Source organism: Schistocerca nitens, chromosome 4, assembly GCF_023898315.1.
Source record: "Schistocerca nitens isolate TAMUIC-IGC-003100 chromosome 4, iqSchNite1.1, whole genome shotgun sequence".
NCBI lineage: Eukaryota > Metazoa > Arthropoda > Insecta > Orthoptera > Acrididae > Schistocerca > Schistocerca nitens.
In genome coordinates, this window is record NC_064617.1 from 536487156 (window position 1) to 536510189 (window position 23034).

General features: G+C 43.2%; 1 protein-coding gene and 1 pseudogene across 1 annotated transcript in view; one reads left to right on the top strand and one right to left on the bottom strand.

Annotated features, from left to right (window-relative positions):
• Positions 1 to 23034, bottom strand: part of LOC126252421 (uncharacterized) — a 102671-nt gene that overhangs the window by 4738 nt on the left and 74899 nt on the right. The window contains exon 6 of the mRNA XM_049953311.1: positions 20062 to 20349. Within this exon, the coding sequence (XP_049809268.1) occupies positions 20062 to 20349 (288 nt within the window). The remainder of the gene's footprint in view (positions 1 to 20061; positions 20350 to 23034) is intronic.
• Positions 18595 to 18713, top strand: LOC126254257 (5S ribosomal RNA; annotated as a pseudogene).

Sequence of the window (23034 nt, forward strand, 5' to 3'; positions counted from 1 at the left end):
TTTTTAGCGACGAAGCCACTTTTCACACTAATGGGGAAAGTGAACAGGCATAACTGTCGAATCTGGGGTACAAACTATCCACACGAATGCATTGAATTTGCGTGTGATTCCCCAAAGCTAAATGGTTTTTGTGCCTGGTCACGTCGAAAACTTTACGGGCCATTCTTCTTCGCGGAGAGCACTGTCACTGAATATTTCTACTTGGATATGTTGCAGCAATGGCTGATGCCTCAAATTCAATCGGCCTCTCCGTTCATCCTTCAGCAGGATGGGGCTCCACTCCATTTTCATCGTTAAGTTCGTGGGTATCTGAACACGGAGATCCCGCATCGGCGGATCAGCCTTGCTACAGAAGGGAACAGCTGTTTCATGAAATGGCCTCCCCGAACACCAGATCTCACTCCGTGTAACTTTTTTCTGTGGGGACACATTAAAGATATGTTGTATGTACCGCCTCTAGCACGTGATGTAGCAGAGCTCCGGCAGAGAATACGGTAAGCGAGTGCCACAGTGGACGATGCCACTCTGGGACGGGTATGGCAAGCATTGGATTACCGTATTGACGTCTGCTGGGTCACTCATGGTTCGCATATCGAATGCTTATAAAAAAAACTTTCAGAGTTTCTCTTCAAAATGGAATATGTACGACATCTGTACAATGTTTAGTTCTTGTGCAATAAATAATTGAAAGTGTTTCCGGACTTTATGTATACGGTACCCTGTATATGAGTCGGCTATACTAATTGACAATACTTTTTATAGGCGCGCGTACCAAAGACCTAATGAAATACAGATGCCTCGAGGAGTTCATACATCTAAAAGAGAAAGTGGATTTCAGCAGAGAAAAGCAAAATGGGCTAAAGTTGATACACTTCAGAGCATATTTGGCACCATGTTAATATGTTACAAAAACTGATGATAGCCAAAGTTCATCAAAGAAACTGATTCTCACGTTGATGCAAGGAATGATTCAGATAATAGCATTTCATCTTCACAAGGCAACAGCGGCAATACAGGTATGATGATAACCCGTGAAGAAAACGAATCAGGAAAAGTACTGAAAATTACTGTTATAATACTGACAATGTTATTGCTATCAAATATTGTAATAATATACGCTGAAGCGCCAAAAAAACTGGTATAGGCATGAGTATTCAAATACAGAGATACGTAAACAGCCAGATTACGGCGCTGCGGTCAGCATCAAGTGTCTGGCGCAGTTGCTGCTACAATGGCAGGTTATCAAGATTTAAGTGAGTTTGAATGTGGTGTGTGAATGTGGTGTTATAACCGGCGCACGAGCGATAGGACACAGTATCTCCGAGGTAGCGATGAGGTGGGGATTTTCCCGCAAGACTGACTATTCAAGGGTGTACCATGAATATCAGTAATCCGGTAAAACATCAAATCTACGACATCGCTGCGGCCGGAAAAAGATCCTGCAAGAACTGAATCAACGACTGCTGAAAAGAATCGTTCAACGTGACAGAAGTGCAACCCTTCCACAAACTACTACAGATTTCAATGCTGGGCCATCAACAAGTGTCAGCGTGCGAACCATTCAACGAAACATGATCGATATGGGCTTTTGGAGCCGAAGGCCCACTCGTATACCCTTGATGACTGCATGACACAAAGCTTTACGCCACGCTTTGGCCCTTCAACACCGACATTGGACTATTGATGATTGGAAACACGTTGTCTGGTCGGACGAGTCTCGTTTCAAATTGTATCGAGCGGATGGACGTGTACGGGTTTGGAGGCAACCTCACGAATCCATGGACGCTGTATGTCAGCAGGGGACTGTTCAAGCAGGTAGAGGCTCTGTAACGGTATGAGGCGCGTGCACTTGGAGAGATATGGGACCTCTGATAAGTCTACATATGACTCTGATAGGTGACACGTACGTAAGCATCCCGTCTGATTACTTGCATGTCCATAGTGCATTCCGACACTTGGGCCATTCCAGCAGGACAATGCGACACCGCACACGTCCAGAATTGCTACAGAGTGGCTCCAGGAACAGTCTTCTGAGTTTAAACACTTCCGCTGGGTACCAGACTCCCCAGACATGAACATTATTGAGCATATCTGGGATGCCTTGGATGGTGCTGTTCAGAAGAGACCTTCACCGCGTCGTACTCTTACGGATTTATGGACAGCCCTACAGGATTCATAGTGTCAGTTCCCTCCTGCAGTACTTTAGACATTTGTCGAATCGATGCGACGTCGTGTTGCGGCACTTCTGCCTACTCAGGGGGCCCTACACGATATCAGTCAGGTGTAGCTGTTCCTCTGCCTCTTCGGTGTAAATGAATCACTGCAGGACTTGAGACGTGTCTCTCACTGGAGCACACATGTTCCTGATAATGTTCGCATTGCGTTCCTGAGAAAAGGAAGTGACCATTTCCAAAACAGGGAAGGGCATTTGACACTCATCTAAACGGATTATAAACAAAAGGTGACGTGCGGTATCTTTCAAAGGAATGGTTTTATAAGGTGATGCTAGAAAATTCTGAGGTCTTGGATGGTTTACTCTCCAACAACTAAAAACCTCTTCTGCTTCTGCTGTTGTTTGTTTGCTTTCACCCATAGTGCTAACGCAAGTTCTATATTTGTGACTCAATTTCAGAAGTGGTGGAAACTGAATCCTAAAATGGCGGACCAGAAAACTACAAATGAACACCGGGAAAATCTTGAAAAGTGGAAAATTTTGGAAATGAGACTAAAATTGCATAAAACAATAGATGACGCAGCCTTGCAATTAATGGATACTAAAAAAAGTGAAAGAGAAGCATCTTTTATTGAGGTTATTGGATATGACTTTTTTGCCTGAACAAAACCTAGCATTTAGTGGACATAATGAAGTACAAGCTCTACAAATAAAGGCAATTTCTTTGAACTAATGGAACTGCTTTCAAAGTATGATGTAGTGTTGAATGAACACATCTACGCTTGTCAACGACATTAAATCGTCTAAATATTTTGGTATTATGTTTGATAGCACAGATGACGTCCCGCACATTGATCAGGAGTCAGAAGTGAAAACTGATAATCGAGAGGTGGAAGTAAAAGAAGTTTTACTTGGATTTTTTCCTCTAAAGGAAAAAAAGTCGCTGATCTAAGTGACGAAATTGTTACGAAGCTTGAAAATGAAGGTTTGGTTGGATATTTTGATCACTCAATTAATTTATGTGGCCAACATCCCGTTGCACAAAATGTTTCTTGTGTAACATTTTTCGGAACAGTACAGACCATTTTTACCTTTGTTCATGCTTCCACTAGCCGCTGGGATGTTCTTATTAAACGCAGCAAAGTATCTGTTAAAAGACTCAACAATGTATTGGAGTGCTCATCGTGCTGCAATAAAAGGACTGGGGGAAACTTTTGATAGGATTGTCGCTGCAGTAGACGAATAATGTGATCAACAAGAGAATTTGGACAACAGAGATGCTGCACAAGGTCTTATGCCTGTTGTATCTAATTTCACATTTTTTTTATCTATAAATTTGAAATGATGTACCGAGAGAAGTAAATTGTACTCAGATTGCATTGCAAAGTAAGGGCTTGAGTCTTGATTAGTTAGTCTTGATTTTTAGAAATCCATCGTGGAATTGGATTTTAAAGACACTCTTCCAAACCTTATGTGCGCTCTAAAATTATTTATGATGATTTGCGTATTAGTTGCTTCATGTGGGACGAGCTGTAGTAAATTAATTAAATATTACTTACGATCAACAATGAGCTGAACCAGGCTACACAATCTTGCCATATTTATTTAACTATCGAACCCGAGAAACCACAAAATATCAGTTTTGGGGATGTGATATTAGAGTTGGCAGCTGTTAAAGCTATAAAGAAATTTTAAGTGTTTACGTCTCGCTTTAGCAAATAGTTTTCTGAATAATGTATATCTATGCATAGAGAATAATACTATATACTAATGTACAGCATACAATACGATATGCTAATGTATAATGCATAATAAAAGAATACTATTATACACATGTCAAAAATAGTTTTGCATCACCCCAGTCCCCAGAATTCCTGTAGATAGACGTTGACTGTGGATATTGTATCACAGACATAGTCTCTTTGACTGTTCAGAGATGTCACTAAACCCGCTTAAAGATGTAAACAACCATGCATGAGCAGCGCCTATTAGACGGAGGGAGTCCGAGAGCCGATCAGTTCCAGTCATTCCATCAGGAAGGAGGTACACGGTTCGTGTTGTTTGTAGTTCAACCATGCCTAGACGGTCAATACCACGGTTCGATAGCGTCCACATTGTTACTTTGTGCCAGGAAGGGCTCTCAACAAGGGACGTGTCCAGGGCCTGGACTCCAGGAGTCTCGGAGTGAACCAAAGCGATGTTGTTCGGACTTGGAGGGGATACAGAGAGACAGGAACTGTCGATGACATGCCTCACTCAGGCCGCTCAAGGACTACTACTGCAGTGGACGACCGTTACTTACGGATTATGGCTGGGAGGAACCCTGAGAGCAACGCCACCACGTTGAATAATGCTTTTAGTGCAGCCACAGCACGTCCCTGGCGAGGTCCATCTTTGCAACCACGGCACCATGCAGCGCACTACAGATGCGCCAAACTATATGCTGAATGGACCGCTCAGGATTGGCATCACATTCTCCTCATCGATGAGTGTCGCAGATGCCTTCAACCAGACAATCGTCGGAGACGTGTTTGGAGGCAACCCGGTCAGGCTGAACGCCTTAGACACACTGTCCAGCGAGTGCAGCAAGGTGGAAGTTCCCTGATGTTTTGGGGTGACATTACGTGGGGCCGACGTACGCCGCTGGTTGTCATGGAAGGCGCTGTAACGGCTGTACGATACATGAATGTCATCCTCCGACCGACAGTGCAACCATATCGGCAGGATATTGGCGAGGCATTCGTCTTCATGGACGACAATTCGCGCCACCATCGTGCACATCTTGTCAATGACCTCCTTCAGGATAACGACATCGCCCGACTAGAGTGGCCAGCATATTCTCCAGATATGAACCCTATCGAACATGCCTGGGATAGATTGAAAAGGGCTGTTTATGTATGACGTGACCCTCCATCCACTCTGAGGGATCTACGCCGAATCGCGGTTGAGGAGTGGGACAATCTGGAGCAACAGTCCTTTGATGAACTTGTGGATAGTATGCCACGACGAATACAGGGATGCAACAATGCAAGAAACCGTGCTGCTGGGTATTAGAGGTACCGGTTTGTACAGCAATCTGGACCACCACCCCTGAAGGTCTCACTGTATGGTGGTATAACATGCAATGTGTGGTTTTCATGAGCAATAAAAAGGGCGGAAATTATATTCATGTTGATCTCTATTCCAGTTTTCTGTACAGGTTCCAGAACTCTCGGAACTGAGGTGATGCAAAACTTTTTTGAGGTGTGTATGTTGCAATTTGATGATTAATGACTGTCAGGCCTTTATTTGTCTTATTTATATTCAGTCTTGACACATATCCAGTTTTATTGGTTTTGAGAGTTTTTATTAGTGGAGTGACGTCGCTGATATCTGCCGCGGGTGCCACCCAAGCTGGCTACGCCGCTGCATGCACCTCTTTAATTAAATCTGTAGTTTTTATTTACGAAATACGTGGAAAATCGTATGTTACATCAGAGTATCTGCAGACACTATAATACACATTAGGGGTCATATGCAGGCGGTCTTTCAGCTGTGTTGTCACCGTGAACCATCTCACTACGTCGCACTACATTGAAGCTTATATGCATGAGGTGCACACATATTTGGCTTAAATGTAATCGAGATTTTCCAGGTTTTAGTATATTATTGTTATTTTTATTATGCTTTACATTAGTTAAACCATTTTTTCCCTACTGTATGGTTGTGTAAAGTCTCGAAAGGACGTCATCCTCTTTCATCATCTCAGAGGGTACTGAATTTTTTTCTGGGAGAAGAGGCTCATGCAGGCTAAGACCTCATGGACCTGCAGAACGGGGAAACCCCCTATATTGTCATTTTAAACTCTTTCGTTCTGTTAACTTGTTTTCTTTTTCCATCCTGGGAAGTTACGTGCAACTTTTTTAATTTTCTTTTATCTTTTGTCTTTGTTCACTCTCAGTTTGTTTCCTACCTTTGCATTTTTTCCCCTTACTGATAGCTTTCATTCTGATGAAAATCCATGTCTATAAGAGACACATTACAGCAAATTCCTAACAAAAGATAACGCTTCATAAGATAGATAATATAAAGTCTCAGCCATTGCAGTATGTTCAGATGACCTGTAAGTACACTGTCCTTTTATAACCACTTGTCGGCGATTCAGAAAAAGAACTCTGAATCAGTTTTTGAACATGTTGTAAGTTTAGTAACTCAGCACTGCATCGACAGAGACGATCCTGTATATCTGCATTCTTTTGGCTGAGGTCTTTTGTTTGTGTTTCCATTATTTCTAATTGTTGGCGTAAGCACGCATTGTCGCATTCACAGCTGTGTTTGTTTTCAAGGTTGACGTTTTGGTCTAGTAGTAATTTCGTCGTTAGTTGGTAATTCTACTTCTTTACGTTAGCTTCGTTTTGTGCCCGAATGTTTCTGTTATTATTAGGCTCATTACTAAGCCGTAAATCAGCACAGGAGGATGGTAGATTTAGAGTTGCAACAGCACCAGCAGACACGAGCATTTTCGACGGAAAACGAATCTGCCGATTTACAAGCATTTATCCATGTTCGTTTCGTCTCATTGTTTTCAGCAAGTATATGAAACTTAATTCCTAACTTACTTAGACTACTTCTTTGCTGTGGTTAGTACAATTGGCGATCGCATGGCAAATCATTATTTTAATTTTATCCATATTTGGCAGCTTCAAACTTGGATGCATTAAATACAGTGGAAGTATGAATCAAAAGACGCCTTTGGTAAAAAGAAAAAAAAAAAAAAAAGAAATGAACGGATGGCATCGTTGGGCGGGAGGCCCTATCCGGGGAAGTTCGGCCGCCAATTGCAAGTCGTATTTCAGTCGACGCCACATTGGCCGACTTGCGCGCCGGTGATGAGAGTGAAATGATGATGATGACAACACGACACCCAGTTCCCGAGCGGAGAAAATGTCCAACCCGGCTGGGAATCCAACACGGGCCCTCTTGCGTAAAAAATTTTCGTGTTTTATTAAATACACAATGCATTTATGACCCTGTTGGTACAACATCTGGTGTAACTTGTCTTAATACATGATTTATTTTTGCTCTTGAGTGAGATGAAATGCACATTCCTGTCACGGAAGAGTTCGATGTTAGGTTATGAATTTCGTAAATCAAGTGCGTAAAATATGTGCGAAATAGTGGATAAGTGAACGGTGTAGACTTGCCACATCATCCAAGAAAAGCGTTTTTAGCTTTTTAATACCATCATACATTTTCTCCTCTATCGTGTTCCTGCACACCACTTCCCTCAAGCTGCACATTTGCATACACACGTTTTAAACACTTCACAGATGTTGCTGTACATGGTTTGATCAAAGATGAATTTATTCGTAGTGCCAGAGATCTAATTATTAAACTATTCACATATGCTGGGAATAACTTTAGAATAGGTGTTTAAAATTACTGAAATAACTGTGGCTTGCGAAATCCGTTTGTTCATTTAGCATAGATTCCGGTTTTTTTTTATTTCATGGAGGTATATCTACAGTTCTTCTAACAGATTTAGGGTCTTACCATTGGCTTCATTATGTAGTACTACCATACTGTTGTCTAGACTGTTGATGGCATGTTTCGTTTACAACATATGTATGTTCCTCTTAAAAACTTACTCTAAAAATCCTTCTGTACACTGATAATTACGGTGTAACTCTGTACTCAACTGGCAGTTACTAATAAAAATGCACACTGCCGTAAACAGCCTTATTTTCACTTGTAAACAGAATTACCACACGATAGGTTATAATAATTGCGGGCTACTGAGTGAAGTCAGCGGCGCAGCTTGCTACTGGGCATACACCACATGATGCCTACCGTTCATTGTAGTATCCGTGAGAGCACCACCTGGCCGTATGTGCATTTTTCGTGTATTGTCACGTAAAACTCTTGTTTGTTGCTTTATTTGATACTTTTCTCTGCATTTCACTAGCTTTGTCCACCTAGTTACACAAGGGTCCGGCTCCTTTTAGTGTTAGCAGCAGTTCTCATTACTGTAAATGTTGTCTCACAGAGAAGTGCCTGTTTTTGGGCTTTGGCAATACTAACAGACGACATAATTGTTGCAGCTCTTCTAAAAGATTTACCAGATGATATGGACGTTATGGAAGTAGGGCATGATAAAGACAATAACACTGATGCAAATCCTGCAGGTTTAGGTTTTGAGGAGATTTTTGAAAAAGATTTAGATTTTGATGCAAATTTTGAAAAAGTTTTGATGGAATGTGCACCAGTGGAGCTCGAAATAAATTTATCTTAAACTGTGGGGAAATGTGAAAAACAAGGGATAAATGATTGCTTACATGAAAACCACCCCAAAAGTAGAAAGATATTTGAGCCTAAACTTGATGGGAAACAGAGGAAACGTAATAAGTCGATTATTTTCTTCAAAGTAAGAAATTTGGTGAAACAATACAAAGCAATGAAGCTTGTACAACACGAGTACTAACTTCAGCGTACTGCAGACGTGAATAGCTACATTCTTGCCTTAGATTTTTATCAAACGAAAAATGAAGCGTTGGAGAGGGAATCTGAAAATTGTGCATTAGGGTATACTTAGGTCTTCAGAGATGTTTAGGCGCAAAAACAGGAGACTGGCATTTGATAACCTTTTTACTCACTTTTTCTTTCCTGTAGGGCAAGAGTAAAGAAAACTTTGGGTTGTGGCATAATGACGGTATGTACAAAAAGTTTCCCATCAGGCCTTTCACGTTCTAGTGAAATGAAAAGAGGTGACTTTCATTAGACAATGTCATCCTCTGAAATTGGGGTACTTTGTTGAAAAACGGCAAAATTGTGTATTTGGCTTCCAATTACCATGGAGCAGAAGTAATATTTGCCTCCAGGAAGCAGGAGGACGGCAAGAAAATCAATATTCAGAAATCAACATCCAGTGCTCGTTTGTAGTATAGTTGTAATATGGGATTTGTCGATTATGCTGAAGAAGTGGATCTGCTTATGGGCTGGGAAGAAGATCCAAAAAGTATTTCAAACTGCTTATGAACTGTACTCTGAACTATTCGGAAAGATTCTGATGTGATGATGATGTGTGTGAAATCTTATGGGCCTTAACTGCTAAGGTCATCAGTCCCTAAGCTTACGCACTACTGAACCTAAATTATCCTACGGACAAACAGACACACACCCATGCCCGAGGGAGGACTCGAACCTCCGCCGGGACCAGCCGCACAGTCCATGACTGCAGCGCCAAAGACCGCTCGGCTAATCCCACGCGGCGGAAAGATTCTACTTCAGGAGTTTAGGAGATGTGGTGGTGGTTGTGGTAAGTTCCTATGGAACCAAACTGCTGAGATCATCGGTCTCTAGGCTTACACACTATTTAATCTAACTTAAACTAACTTACGCTAAGGACAACACACACACACCCATGCCCGAGGGAGGACTCGAACCTCCGAGGGGGGAGGGGGGGGGGGGAGCCGCGCGAGCCGTACAATGCGCTATAGACCGCGCTGTTGCTCAGGGGCTGATGCAACAGATGAATGCGAAGCATATCAATCCCGGAGCTAAAAGTCACATCCTGACAGAAAGCAATGTATACAACAAAAGGAAGAAATTGGCGCCAGAAAATGTATAATTTGAAAAGAAAGGTGTTAAGTTTTGTCACTTTTGCAGTAAACAGAGGAATATTTGATGTATGTAGTGAAAGAAAGGTTCAGTCTCTAGCAAACAGATGATGATTATTTTGTGGAGTATTTTTCTCCTGCAACGAAATTAAAAATATTTTTGCTGAACTCCACTTAGTAACTGTGTAATTACCTTCCTAATGTTCGCTGCTTTGTAACCTTAGTGCAGTCTAAGATATTTGGATTTGTTACATAGGAAATGTGCTGCAGTGAGAACTGTTGATCGGCAAGGCTCTAGAGAATCAGACGATACTATAAAGTACCACCTTCATAAAATGACAAAGCACATTTAAAATTCCGAAAATTTCATTATTTTATTGTTACTATTTACTGCTGCTATCCATTAAAAAAACTGGGAAATATGTGTGTTTTTGATGGTTCAGGCAACGAAGGGATAAAGAACGCAACTTCTTGAAATGTCGTCCATTTCCATTTTAGTAAGTTTACAGCGCTGGATCTTCCACGATCTTCACCTGTTTTCACGTTGGAACCGTTCGCAGGCTCCGTATAATGGACGGACCACGTGTTCTCCTTCTTCTTCCGTACTGCTGCAGCCCATGGGAAACTTCGCCTCTTCAACTATTTTTCTCCATGCTTATCTGTTTTTTGCAGCTCTTTTCCATCCCTGAATTTCCACACTGGTGAGATCCTCCATTGACATCATCAATCCACTTTCATTTTCTGTTGTATTTTCCTCCGCCATTCTCTCCATGTGACATAGCCATCGCTTTCCTTGTGATTTGATAAATTACACTATATCTCTTTCTTGTATTAATGCTTGTAGCTCAGTGTTATAGCGTATTCTCCAGCCTTCTCCTCCCTTACTGGGACATAAATTTTGCGTACTATTTTTCGCTCAAACGTTGTAAAAGCTTTTTTTTCATATGTGTCAGCGTCCATTCCTCCTACCCATATGTGACACTGGGTGAACTAGGATGTAATCACGCAAACCAGAATACACAGTAGGGATCACGAGGTATGTACGCAGAAGCAAACCGCGCCAATGATGTTAGAGTGAACCCAACCGGCGCTAAGTAGCTGGCAGTTGCCATAATGTATTGTGTGATAATTTCGTTTACGAGTGAAAACAAGGTTGTTTACGGCAGTGTGAATTTTTATTAGCAACTGGCGAATTAGTACAAGTCGTCTCTGTTACTATCAGTATATTCAGAGATTCTTTTTAGATTATGTTTGTAGGTGAAAAATAATGCTTTGCTGCATGTTCGCCAGTTGTACTAATCACAGCAGGCAACTAAAAAGTTAGGAATTAAATGTCATTCATTTCTTAAAAACAATGAGACGAAACGAAAATGAGTAAATGCTAGTAAACATGGAGGTCCATTTACAGTTGAAAATGCTCATGTGTAGTTGAAAAACCTCGTCTAATCAAACATTTTACTGATTCGGATTATTAAAGGGGCATGAAAAATGAACTGCTGAATATTCATTAGACTGATGCTGTTTTAACTCCAAATGCTCCAACCTCAGATGAAACGATATAAATATTCAGGCACAAAAACGAAGCACCCGTAAAGGAATAGAAGATACTTTACAGGTCTATATATTACTAGCCATAGAGAAATTTCTTCCAGACAAAACATTAACCATGAAAACAAAACACAGCTTTGAATGCGGCAATGCGTGCTTACGCCAACAATTAGAAATTATGGAAACAGAAGTAAAAGACCTCACGTAAAATATTGCAGATTTACAAGATAATCACTCTCGATGTAGTGCCGAGTTACTAAAATTGAAACATGTTCAAAAAGTGATTCATGGCTCTTTCTCCGATTCACCGACAAGTGGTTACGAAAGGACTATGCGTACTGGTCATCTGAAGATATTGCAATGGCTGCGATTTTATGTTGCCTATCTTGTGTTATCTTTTGTAAGGACTTTGCTAATGTGTTTCTTATGGACACGGACTTTTATCAGAATGAAAGCTATCAACAAGGGGAAAATGCAAAGGTAGTAAGCGTATTGAGGGTGAACAAATACAAAAGTTAAAAAATTGAAAAAAAGTTGTACATAACTTTCGAGAGTAGAAAAAGAAAACCTGTTAATACAGTTAAAGAGTTTACAATTACATTATAGAGGGTTTCTACGTATTGCAGGTCTATGAATGATGGGGAGGTTACTTACGCACCAAAAAGTCGGCTCCAACTTCGATCAGTAGAGTGGCACCACACGGGCATACAGAGTGGCGTAAGGCCGTCGCATTGAACGGAGATTATGTTGAAAAGTAGGGTTCTGTAGTCAAAAGAGTGGGGAAAATGTGGTGTATTGGAATCCTGAATAGAGCCAACCTGCTTTCATAAGAAAAATGAGTTGCATTACTTACTGAACGCCCCTCGTACTTGGCATATCGTGTGTACTTCAGTAAACCACTATCACTTCCAGAGCTCAAGAGCGAGATTTAGAGGGTAATTTTAGAGCTAGAAGTGCAAGTACATCGGAAAGTTATGGAAAGCTTCATCGAAAGAACGAGAGTTTGCCAGCAGAGTCGTGGAGGAAATGGCTCAAATGGTTCAAATGGCTCTCAGCACTATGGGACTCAACTGCTGTGGTCATAAGTCCCCTAGAACTTAGAACTACTTAAACCTAACTAACCTAAGGACATCACACACATCCATGCCCGAGGCAGGATTCGAACCTGCGACCATAGCAGTCGCACGGTTCCGGACTGCGCGCCTAGAACCGCGAGACCACCGCGGCCGGCAGTCGTGGAGGACATTTGAGTAATACAGAGTGGTGCATATAAAACCGGCCCGAACCGGAATGCGAACGCGCGTGAGTAGCATTACTAGATTGTCAGTTTCTTTTCTATCTTCCAACATCAGTAGCGTGTGAGTAGTTCATACGGAAAATAGTCGTTATAAACCGTGTACATCATTGTCATCCCTTACTCCATTGAAGAACGTGTGTTTATTGTTGAAGAATATGTGCGGTCTGAATCCATTAAAGTTGTTCATGACACTTTTCATGAAACGTTTCCAGAAAGTACTATTCCTGCAAAATCAACCATTCAGGATCTAGTGAGAAAGTGGCGTTCGACAGGCAGTGTTGTTAATTCAAAGATAAATAAGGCACCGACTGTACATACACCTGAAGTTGTGGCAAACGTGATGACACACACTGAAAGAAGTCCCTACAAGTCAACACGACGATTATCACAGCATTGTTGAATATCTCGCAGGTCATATCAACGCATCATTCATAGCTTAAAAATGAAACCTTACCGTGTGAGTGTTGATCAGCAAATAAAAGAAGCGGACAAGAGTAAGCGTACACATTACTGTAATTGGGTGCTGGAAAATATCGCTGGAGGACATCCTGATCTGTTCCTCCTTTTTTCGACGGATGAAGCTTGGTTTCATCTGTTGGATTTCGTTAATTCACTAAATCCAAGACACTGGGATACAGAGAACCCCCATGGCATACCGCAAAAGCCGTTACACGGGTTAAAAATTGGTGTATGCTGTGCTGTATCTGGTAACAGAATTATCGGGCCATTGATCTTCAACGAAACTGTCAACACACATGTTTACTTGCAACTCTACAACTCTACAACGAAAAATGTTGTGCATATTTCCAGCAAGATGGGGCAACTTCTCACATGTCGGACTTGTCCTTAGCTCGTGTACATACTGATCTTACAGAAGAGAGGACCAGTAGTAAGGGCTTGTGGCCACCCCGCTCTCCTGACTTGTCACCATGTGACTTTTAGCTCTGGGGATTTCTAAAGGCTAGAGTCTACCGCAACAATCCCAGAACGCTTGGCACATTGAAAAACAACATATGTGAAGAAATTTCGAACATTCCTCAAAAAGTACTGAAAAGTGTTTTCCGTAATATGCTTTGACGTGCACAACTTTGCTTGGATGTTGGTGGAGAACATTTTGAACACAGACTTTAAATTCCTTTGTAAAATATGCTTATTAAACTAATAAAAATAAATCTGTTACTTGAACAGTTAATTACATAGTTAATGGTGAAACTGCACAATAAAAATGTAAGAAATCGATTATGTACATTGATTTTCTTCATTCATATTCCTTTCAGCGCAGGGGCCGGTTTTATGTGCGCCACTCTGTGTATTTCATACGTAATCACTTATAGCATACACGGCAATATGTAAACTGCTTAATTTCATGAATAAATTTGTATATTGTTATGCACTCAGAAGTTATATTATCAGTGGGGCACCCCTTACAAAAGTTATGCGTAAGATTACGACACTATTTACAAATGAATGCCGGCTATCAATATCTGAGTTTAAAAAGTATCACGATGCCGTTTTGACAACAATATTCAGCTTCGCAGCAGGTATGTGGGATTGGAAATTACGAAGTGAACATGTCGCAGACAAATACGGGTCGCATCCATAGAACTCATGCTGATGGGCTCTTTTAGTACAACGCCTATCGAAGCACTCCTCGTCTTGTTAGTAATTTGCCCCATAGACATATAAGACGATATCTATGGACTTGTCATTGACTGCGCAGAGGTAAACTAGCGAATGTACTAGACTTTACTTGCCAGAGTGGCAGTAATATGAAATAACGGAGTGGGACGCGGGGAGCACAGCAAGGGGGTGCTGGGTTTTCCCAGACATCGGTGAAAGACTTCAACTAAATCATACGAGAGGCCTTCAAAAAGTAAGTTACACATGTCAGCCCACGCTAAGGCCATTACGCAACAAGAGTGGCGCCTTGTCAGAAGAGAGTACATATTCTGGTTTCTCTTTAGGGCAGAGGTGTACACATTCCGCTTTTGACCTGCCCAAGCTTGCCCGTTTGCCACGCAAGCAAGTTGTCGCACGTTATCAGCGGAACGGGTACGGTGCTTTACTCCCATCGAACCGAAGCTATGCCCAGCCCAAGCAGGCTAAAGCGATCTTGCTTGCCAGGGCATCTTCCTGCTGTTTTACGGTACATGGCAGTTTACTCTGTACGCTTTCATTACAGTGTTATGAGTAGGGATCGGAAGTTGATGAAAAGCCTTTTTTTTATCTCGGGTGTCACAAGGCGAGGCTCAACAAAGTATACAGGGCGTTTCAAAAAGAAAGAGCAGATTTCAAACATTTATTTCTCAAAAACTACAAATGATAGAAACACAATTCAAACGTTTCTTGTCAGAGAAAGGTTCAAAGTTTTTCAATGGTCCGCGCAGAAGTTCCATGCAAATCCGCAGTGGCGCTGGCGTTTGTTTGTAGGAAAATGGCGACGACACCACAGGAACGATCATTTTGTGTGCTGCAATTTGCAAAGTTAGAGTCCATTGTTGGTGTGCAACGTGCATTCCGCCGTCAATTCAACAAACAGCCGCCTCGTCATAAGCAAATTTATGAGTGGCATCACAGATTCGTAGAAGATGGTTGCATCTGCAAGCGAAAAAGCACGGGTCGTCCACGCACATCGGATGAAAATGTCGAGCGTGTCCGTGCAGCTTACGAAAGGAGCCCTAGAAAATCCACGGCACGGGCAAGTCACGAACTAAACATGTCTAAAACAACGGTATGGCGCGTTCTGAGTAACCGTCTGCACATGAAGCCGTACAAACTGCAGTTATTGCAAGCATTGCGTCCTGACGACCACAACAAAAGGTTCGAATTTTCAACTGCAATTCTACAGGACATGGAAGAGGACAATTTTGCCGAACGATTAATTTTTTCAGATGAATCAACGTTTCACATTTCTGGTAAAGTTAATCGGCATAACGTACGAATTTGGGCGAGTGAAACTCCGAGGGACGTTATTCAACATGAAAGAGACTCACCAAAGGTTAACGTCTTTTGTGCAATTTCGGTAAACAAAGTTTATGGACCTTTCTTTTTCATGGAGAAAACTATCACAGGAACCATTTACCTGGACATGTTACAAAACTGGCTATTTCCTCAACTTCAGGAAGATTCAAATCACTTCATCTTCATGCAAGATGGCGCCCCACCACACTTCTCTGAACCTGTACGACGGTACCTAAATAACACCATTCCAGGACGGTGGATTGGAAGAGCAGGAGCACAAGATCAATGTCATCGTCTGTGGCCTCCCAGGTCACCAGACCTTACTCCCTGCGATTTTTATTTGTGGGGGTACATAAAGGACTGTGTTTATGTCCCACCTATGCCCGCTACTCTTCAAGAGGTACGACATCGAATTGTTGCGGCCGTGAATTCGGTAACTAAAGACCAGTTGCGTCGTGTGTGGCAAGAAATGAGATACCGGTTTGATATTTGTCGTGTAACAAATGGTGCTCATATTGAGGTACAGTTTTGATATTTGTTGTGTAACATTTGGTACTCATATTGAGTGAAGGACCGTTGGAATTGTGTTTCTATCATTTGTAGTTTTTGAGAAATAAATGTTTGAAATCTGCTCTTTCTTTTTGAAACGCCCTGTATATTAATATTGTCATTGTAGATAAGAAAATTGTGCATTTTATTTGTAATTTTTTTCTCTTTCGGCGCGTTTCGGGCTTATTTCTTTATTTAGATATGAACGGTTTTTCACACTCTTCCGTCTATACTACAACGAAAGATGGCGGTTCGCGCATATCGAGGCACGGACGGGAATGGCATTGTTGATGATTCCAAGCGACAGTTGCGGTACGCGCATGGGCAAGCTTTCCGTTTGAAGGCAGCATATATCCTGCAAATTATGTCTCTCCCTTGCTTATGCACAATTTATCATTTACCACCATCATCAGTAATGACAACTCGCAGCAAACGAAATATAAATGCACTAAACAACTCTCTACGTTCATGTTTAATGCTCGCATTAGCTACTGCTTTCAGAACAGAGCACTCAGAGCCCTCATTGGCGATCGGAATATGCGTGACATAGGCGCGCAGAACAAGCCTAAATTCGACCGCCATCGTTCTTGACTCTATCTATAGTACTGGCTATTCTCAATTCGAACCATCATACCAGGTCACCTCCGGTACATGTTCTGTAGCAAGCCAAACCATCAATGAAAGTCGAGATCTTTTGTACCTAAGAACCTGAGGATGTCTGTTATACTGCAACGCCAAATTTGCTGAATGCACTCTAAGTGGCCAAAATAGTTCATTCTAAATTCCTCAAATGAATTTTAGCAATCACGAAGTTCGCTTTTCATATTACGTTAATCTAAAAAGCACATGTCTGAAAGAAGAAGTTTTTCTTACATACTATGGTTTCTTCGCACTACGCTGCATACCACCGGAATCCGCTGAACCATATTTTTCCCCAACTTTAATCAAAAGTTTGTTCTAAATTTAGAAATCCTATATTCTGCTAAATGGCCTCAAAGTCATTAGCACACATTCCCACATACTTATCAGCCTCTAAGACGTTGGCCTCCTTCAGAATATATATGGAGTGAGAACATGTCGTAACATCCACAAGGTTCCCGAATGACCATTTAGTAACTTTTTACACAGTTTGAACTGCGATACACCTACCGATTTATCTAAAGCTGCCTCATAAACATAGGACAACGTTTCCTCAGCTGGCAGCTGGACGTGCTCACGTTTCGTGACTGCTGCATATTCTACAGTTCTTGGCTGCCTCTGGATCACGGGGTCCCGCATTCGATTCCCGGCCAAATCAGGGATTTTCTTTGCCCGGGGAATGGGTGTTTGTGTCGTCCTCATCATTTCATCATCATTCGGGAAAGTGGCGAGACTGGACAGTGAAAATATTGTGAATTTGTATGGGCACTGATAACCACGCAGTTGAACGCCCCACAAACCAAATATCATCATCATCATCATCATCATCATCATCTCCAGTTCTTAATATCTCCTCAATCTCCTTTAAGTTTGGTTTGTTCATTCTGCAGCTCCCACCGTTATGATAAATGAAGTGCAGTGAAACTTCCGACGCAAACATATACGTGGCTGGTCACGAAGGACCGACAACACTAGCTGTTGTCAGGTGCAGCAGGCTGAATGGGTCCCGTGAAGCTTGCCAGGCTTGTGGATACCCAAGCTGACCTGCTTCAACCATTGTGCTTCAGTACACAGGTACTCTTGTGTCTCCAGTGAGACGGAATAGGTGCAGGGAGGCTGGAAGGAGAGTTTGTACACCTCTGCTACAGACACAGTTCTGCTTGGTACGGATAACTGGTGCGTTACAGTATGTGAGTCAGGTGCGCGCCAACTGGAAACGTACTCCAAAACTAAAGCACGCGGGACAGTGCGATTCTTGTGCACGAAGAGTCACCATGAGATTATGGCAGTGTATGGGCCAAACGCAATGTCTCCTCTAGCCTTAGTGAAGGGTGTTAACAATCTGACCAAGGCCGTGCGACGTGGGGGGTGTTGCTCAGGAAAGAAGGCCACTGACATCAACAACAGACGAGAATGTCCAGGTAATCGAGGAACTGCTTGGCAGCGTTTGCGGACTTCCCAACGATGACCACTTCGCACAGAGGTTCTTGGGTGTCAACGTGACCAAAGAGTGAATAACGTCCAGGAGTTGAACGACTGGTACAACGTTCCAACTGTTGTTAACAGAGACTTGGTGTCTGTGTTGGAAAATAGTGTCATATGTCTGTGAACTTCTCAGTCTAATGCATCATTTAAAAAAAATGTACTTGGCCTTTCATAATAGTGTCTAACTAATTTGTTGAAGCCCCCTCGTACGAACGCCTCCAAAGCGCTGATGCATTTCTTATAGGACTTAACCTTGTTCCTGTGTTTTTATTTAGAATTAAGAAGATTAGTAAACTGACGTGTAACTGTGGATTGGTAGGCACACCTGAAAACATTTTCTTCTTACTGTCAACGGCCTTGCCGCAGTGGTAACACCGGTTCCCGTCAGATCACCGAAGTTAAGCGCTGTCGGGCTTGGCTAGCACTTGGATGGATCTCCGTCCGGGTCTACTGAGTGCTCTTGGCAAGCGAAGTGTAGTCAGCCGTTGTGAGGCCAATTGAGAAGCTGAGGAGCTACTGGACTGAGAAGTAGCGACACCGGTCACGAAAACTGAATGGCTGGGAGAGCGATATGCTGACTACATGGTCCTCCATACCCGCATCCGGTGACTTCTAGGGGCTGAGGATGACACGGCGACCAGTTCGTACCAGTGGGCCTTCAAGGCTTGTTCTGACGCTGTTTGTTTGATCTTGTAATAAATTCGGGCAGACAGTGCATATAAGATCTGATTCTGTATATGACATAGTCCCTAACAAAGAAAAGTGGTAGCCGTTTGATAATCTAGCGAATGAAATACACAACGTTAAACTTAATGAACATCAATTTTAGATACTGAAGATCAGCAAGATCTAACGACCGCTGCAGGCGGAGAATCATCACTATGAGTTATGGCAAGATCAAGATCAAGACGTGGTCTTTCCAATGATGCGAATCGTGAAGTGTCTACAGAAGATCAGCTACAAAGGGAGTACTGATAGAAGACAATTTTTCCTAGTATAACTAAGGGGCGGAGATGGGTGTCCGTTGCTGTGTTGTGCCGGGACATTCCGGGAGAAATGCCTGCCGATGAGTCCCATGGGCCGGCAGGGGTGGCCGAGCGGTTCTAGGCGCTACAGTCTGGAACCGCACGACCGCTACGGTCGCAGGTGCGAATCCTGCCTCGGGCATGGATGTGTGTGATGTCCTTAGGTTAGTTAGGTTTAAGTGGTTCTAAGTTCCAGGGGACTGATGTCCTTAGCAGGTAAGTCCCATAGTGCTCAGAGCCATTTGAACCTTTTTTTTTTAGTCCCATGGGATGCGATGTTGGATGCTGGCATACTTCACTCTGTGGATGTAAAGCTAACGATGTGATACGAGGACAACTCCCCTGGTCACACTGTGGTCATCTCGCGCTCAAAGACAGAAAACAGTTACGAGTTAGAAAGACTTCCAGTGCTTTCTATAGTGTAAAATTCGACAGAGTAAATCATTAGAACTCTGACTGCAGTACTTTAGTGTACAGTTATTGTGTATAGTAATAATTAGTTTTTCGTGAATGGTTGAGTATAGACGGGTTACGGAGCACCAATCACTGCAAGAATACCAGGTCATAATTTCTATGTACAATGGCAGATCTACTCAGTGTGGCATACTTTCGATTTCAGTTTTATGGGGCTGTATGGCAAGTTCTAGGATAGATTGTCCTTGCTGTAGCAAATTAATCCGCATCGTACGATGATGTATGAATGCACACTTAAATATTTGTACAATTATAATTGTAGCGAGACTCCAGTTTCATTTGTTAGCAGCAATAAACGAATAAATAAGTACTTACCTTGTGCTCCCTGCTGTCCCTTTCTCGCTTTTCCGCCCACTGTACCAGGAGGTCACCTCGCTGGGTGTCCATCGCCGCCTTCCGCTCTCTCGCTTCGTTCCACCTGGCTTCCTCAGCGGCTCGTATGAGATTTCTCAACGTTTCGCAGTCTTCCTTGTGCTGCTTTTCCGCTTGTTTCTGATCCGATTCGCGTTTTTTCCTCGCCATCTCCCGTATCTCCACGTAATACGCGTCATTCTCGCGTGGTGACGTGGGCCGCTGGTAAAGCACATCCGACATAGGCGGCGCCTGAAACAAGGTTTGACATAAGAGACTTCAGTTTCGTCGGGGTAATACAGAAACAGAAAAGACTTAAGTTTTTTCGGTTAACACAGAAAACCGAAGCTATCAACAGGACTGAATGTCAAACGGAAAAGACACACACATACAGTATACCAAACCCCTACGCGTTGCTCTGTTGTAGCCATTGACGCCGAAGCTGGATTGGATCAGTCATTTTTCTTTTTTTTTTCAATTTGTTGGCTTTCAGGCCGTACCCAGTCAGCCATCTCCATAGCAGTGTCAATCATGAGGATACGAAATTATGGACAACACAGCACCCAGTCCCCAAGTGGAGAAAATCTCCGACCCGGTCGGGAATCGAACCCGAGCTTCTTTGCTTAGCAATCCGATGCGCTGACGGCGCAGGTACCGATGCGAACGAGCACATTCTTTGCAATTCCACATTAAAATACCCTGCAGCGCTGATATGTTGTGCAGGACGGAATTCTTTTGATATGGGAAGTGATGGGTATTATGTTTACGTTTGTTTTCATAAGGACTGATTACTTCTGGGGTTTATTCTTTCCTTTTTTTGCGTGCAACTAACGAGCTTCGAGGCTGAATGAAGTTCGTCCGCTGTCGACTGTAAACTGACCGCTATTGCGTCTGCAGCCAGGCCAAAGGAGTTAGGAAGACGAATTTCACGACTCCATGCAGACGCTGTCCTTATTTTTTTTAACAGTAATTATTGTTAATTGCTTTTCTGGCTCATCGATAAAAGTTTGGAAGAAAACGGAGCATCCACGTGTTCATTAACTCCGATGAGCAGAATGTTACATCGGTGAAATAAAACTGGTCCGGACGAGTGGATACGAATGGATTATCATTTGTGGCAGCATTAACGGAGGAGGAAGAGACACTTACGTCCAACAGGATGGAGCAACTGCTCATACAGCTGGCCGAACCTTGGAGCACATTTATATATTCTTCATGTCTGACAAGAGTTGTTAGGAGAGGTCGGTCTCGTGGCGGCCGTAGCTGTCCACCCACGTCACCTGATCTGTCAGTCCGCGATTACTTGGTGTGGGGGTGGGGAGCCTCTGTTCACCGGGCCACTTTTATTTGGCCCACCCTGTACTACACACATCAAAAAAAGTCTTGGATCACCTCGGTTCCGTGAGTTCCGGAACCTGTACAGAAAATTAGAGTAGATTTCAACATAAACATCATTTCCGCCCTTTTTACTGCTCATGGAAACCACACATTGCATGTTGTACCACCATACAGTGAGATCTTCAGAGGTGGTGGTCCAGATACACACCGGTGCCTGTAATACACAGCAGCACGTCCTCTTGCATTGATGCATGCCTGTATTCATCGTGGTATACTATCCATAAGTTTCTCAAGGCACTGTTGGTCCAGATTGCCCCACTCCTCTACGGCGATTCGGCGTAGATCCCTCACAGTGATTGGTGGGTAGCGTCGTTCATAAACAGCCCTTTTCAATCTATCCCAGGCATGTGCGATAGGATTCATGTCTGGAGAACATGCTGGCAACTCTAGTAGAGCGATGTCGTTATCGTGAAAAAAGTCATTCACAAGATGTGCACGATGGGGGCGCGAATTGTCGTCCATGAAGACGAATGCCTCGCCAAAATATATGGTTGCACTATCGGTCGGAGGATGACATTCACATATCGTACAGCCGTTACGGCGGCTTCCATGGACACCAGCGGCGGTCGTCGGCCCCGCATAATGCCACCCCAAAACAGCAGGGAACTCCACGTTGCTGCAATGGCTGGACAGTGTGTCTAAGGAATTCAGCCTGACCGGGCAGCCTCTAAACACGTCTCCAACGACTGTCTGGTTGAAGGCATGTGCGACACTCATCGGTGAAGAGAATGTGATGCCAATCCTGAGCGGTCCATTCGGCATGTTGTTGGGCCCTTCTGTACCGCGCTGCATGGGGTCGTGGTTGCAAAGATAGACCTCGCCATGGACGTCGGGAGTGAAGTTGCGCATCATGCAGCCTATTGCGCACAGTTTGAGTCGTAACACGACGTCCTGTGGCCTTACAAAAAGCATTATTATTGAACATGGTGGCGTTGCTGTCAGGGTTCCTCCAAGCCATAATCCGTAGGTAGCTGTCATCCACTGCAGTAGTAATCCTTGGGCTGCCTGAGCGAGGCATGTCATCAACAGTTCCTGTCTCTCTGTATCTCCTACATATCCGAACAACATCGCTTTAGTTCACTCCGAGACGTCTGGACACTTCCCGTGTTGAGAGACCTTCCTGGCACAAAGTAACAATGCGGACGCGAGTGAACCGCGGTATTGACCGTCTAGGCATGGTTGAACTACAGACAACAGGAGCCGTGTACCTCCTTCCTGGTGGAACGACCGGAAATGATGGGCTGACGGACCCCCTCCATCTAATAGGCGCTGCTCATGTATGGTTGTTTACATCTTTGAACGGGTTTAGTGACATCTCTGAACAGTCGAAAGGCTAAAATGGCTCTGAGCACTACGGCACTTAACTTCTAAAGTCATCAGTCACCTAGAACTTAGAACTACTTGAACCTAACTAACCTAAAGTCATCACACACATCCATGCCCGAGGCAGGGTTCGAACCGGCGTACGTAGCGGTCGCGTGGTTCCAGACTGTAGCGCCTAGAACCGCTCGGCCACCCCGGCCGGTCGAACAGTCGAAG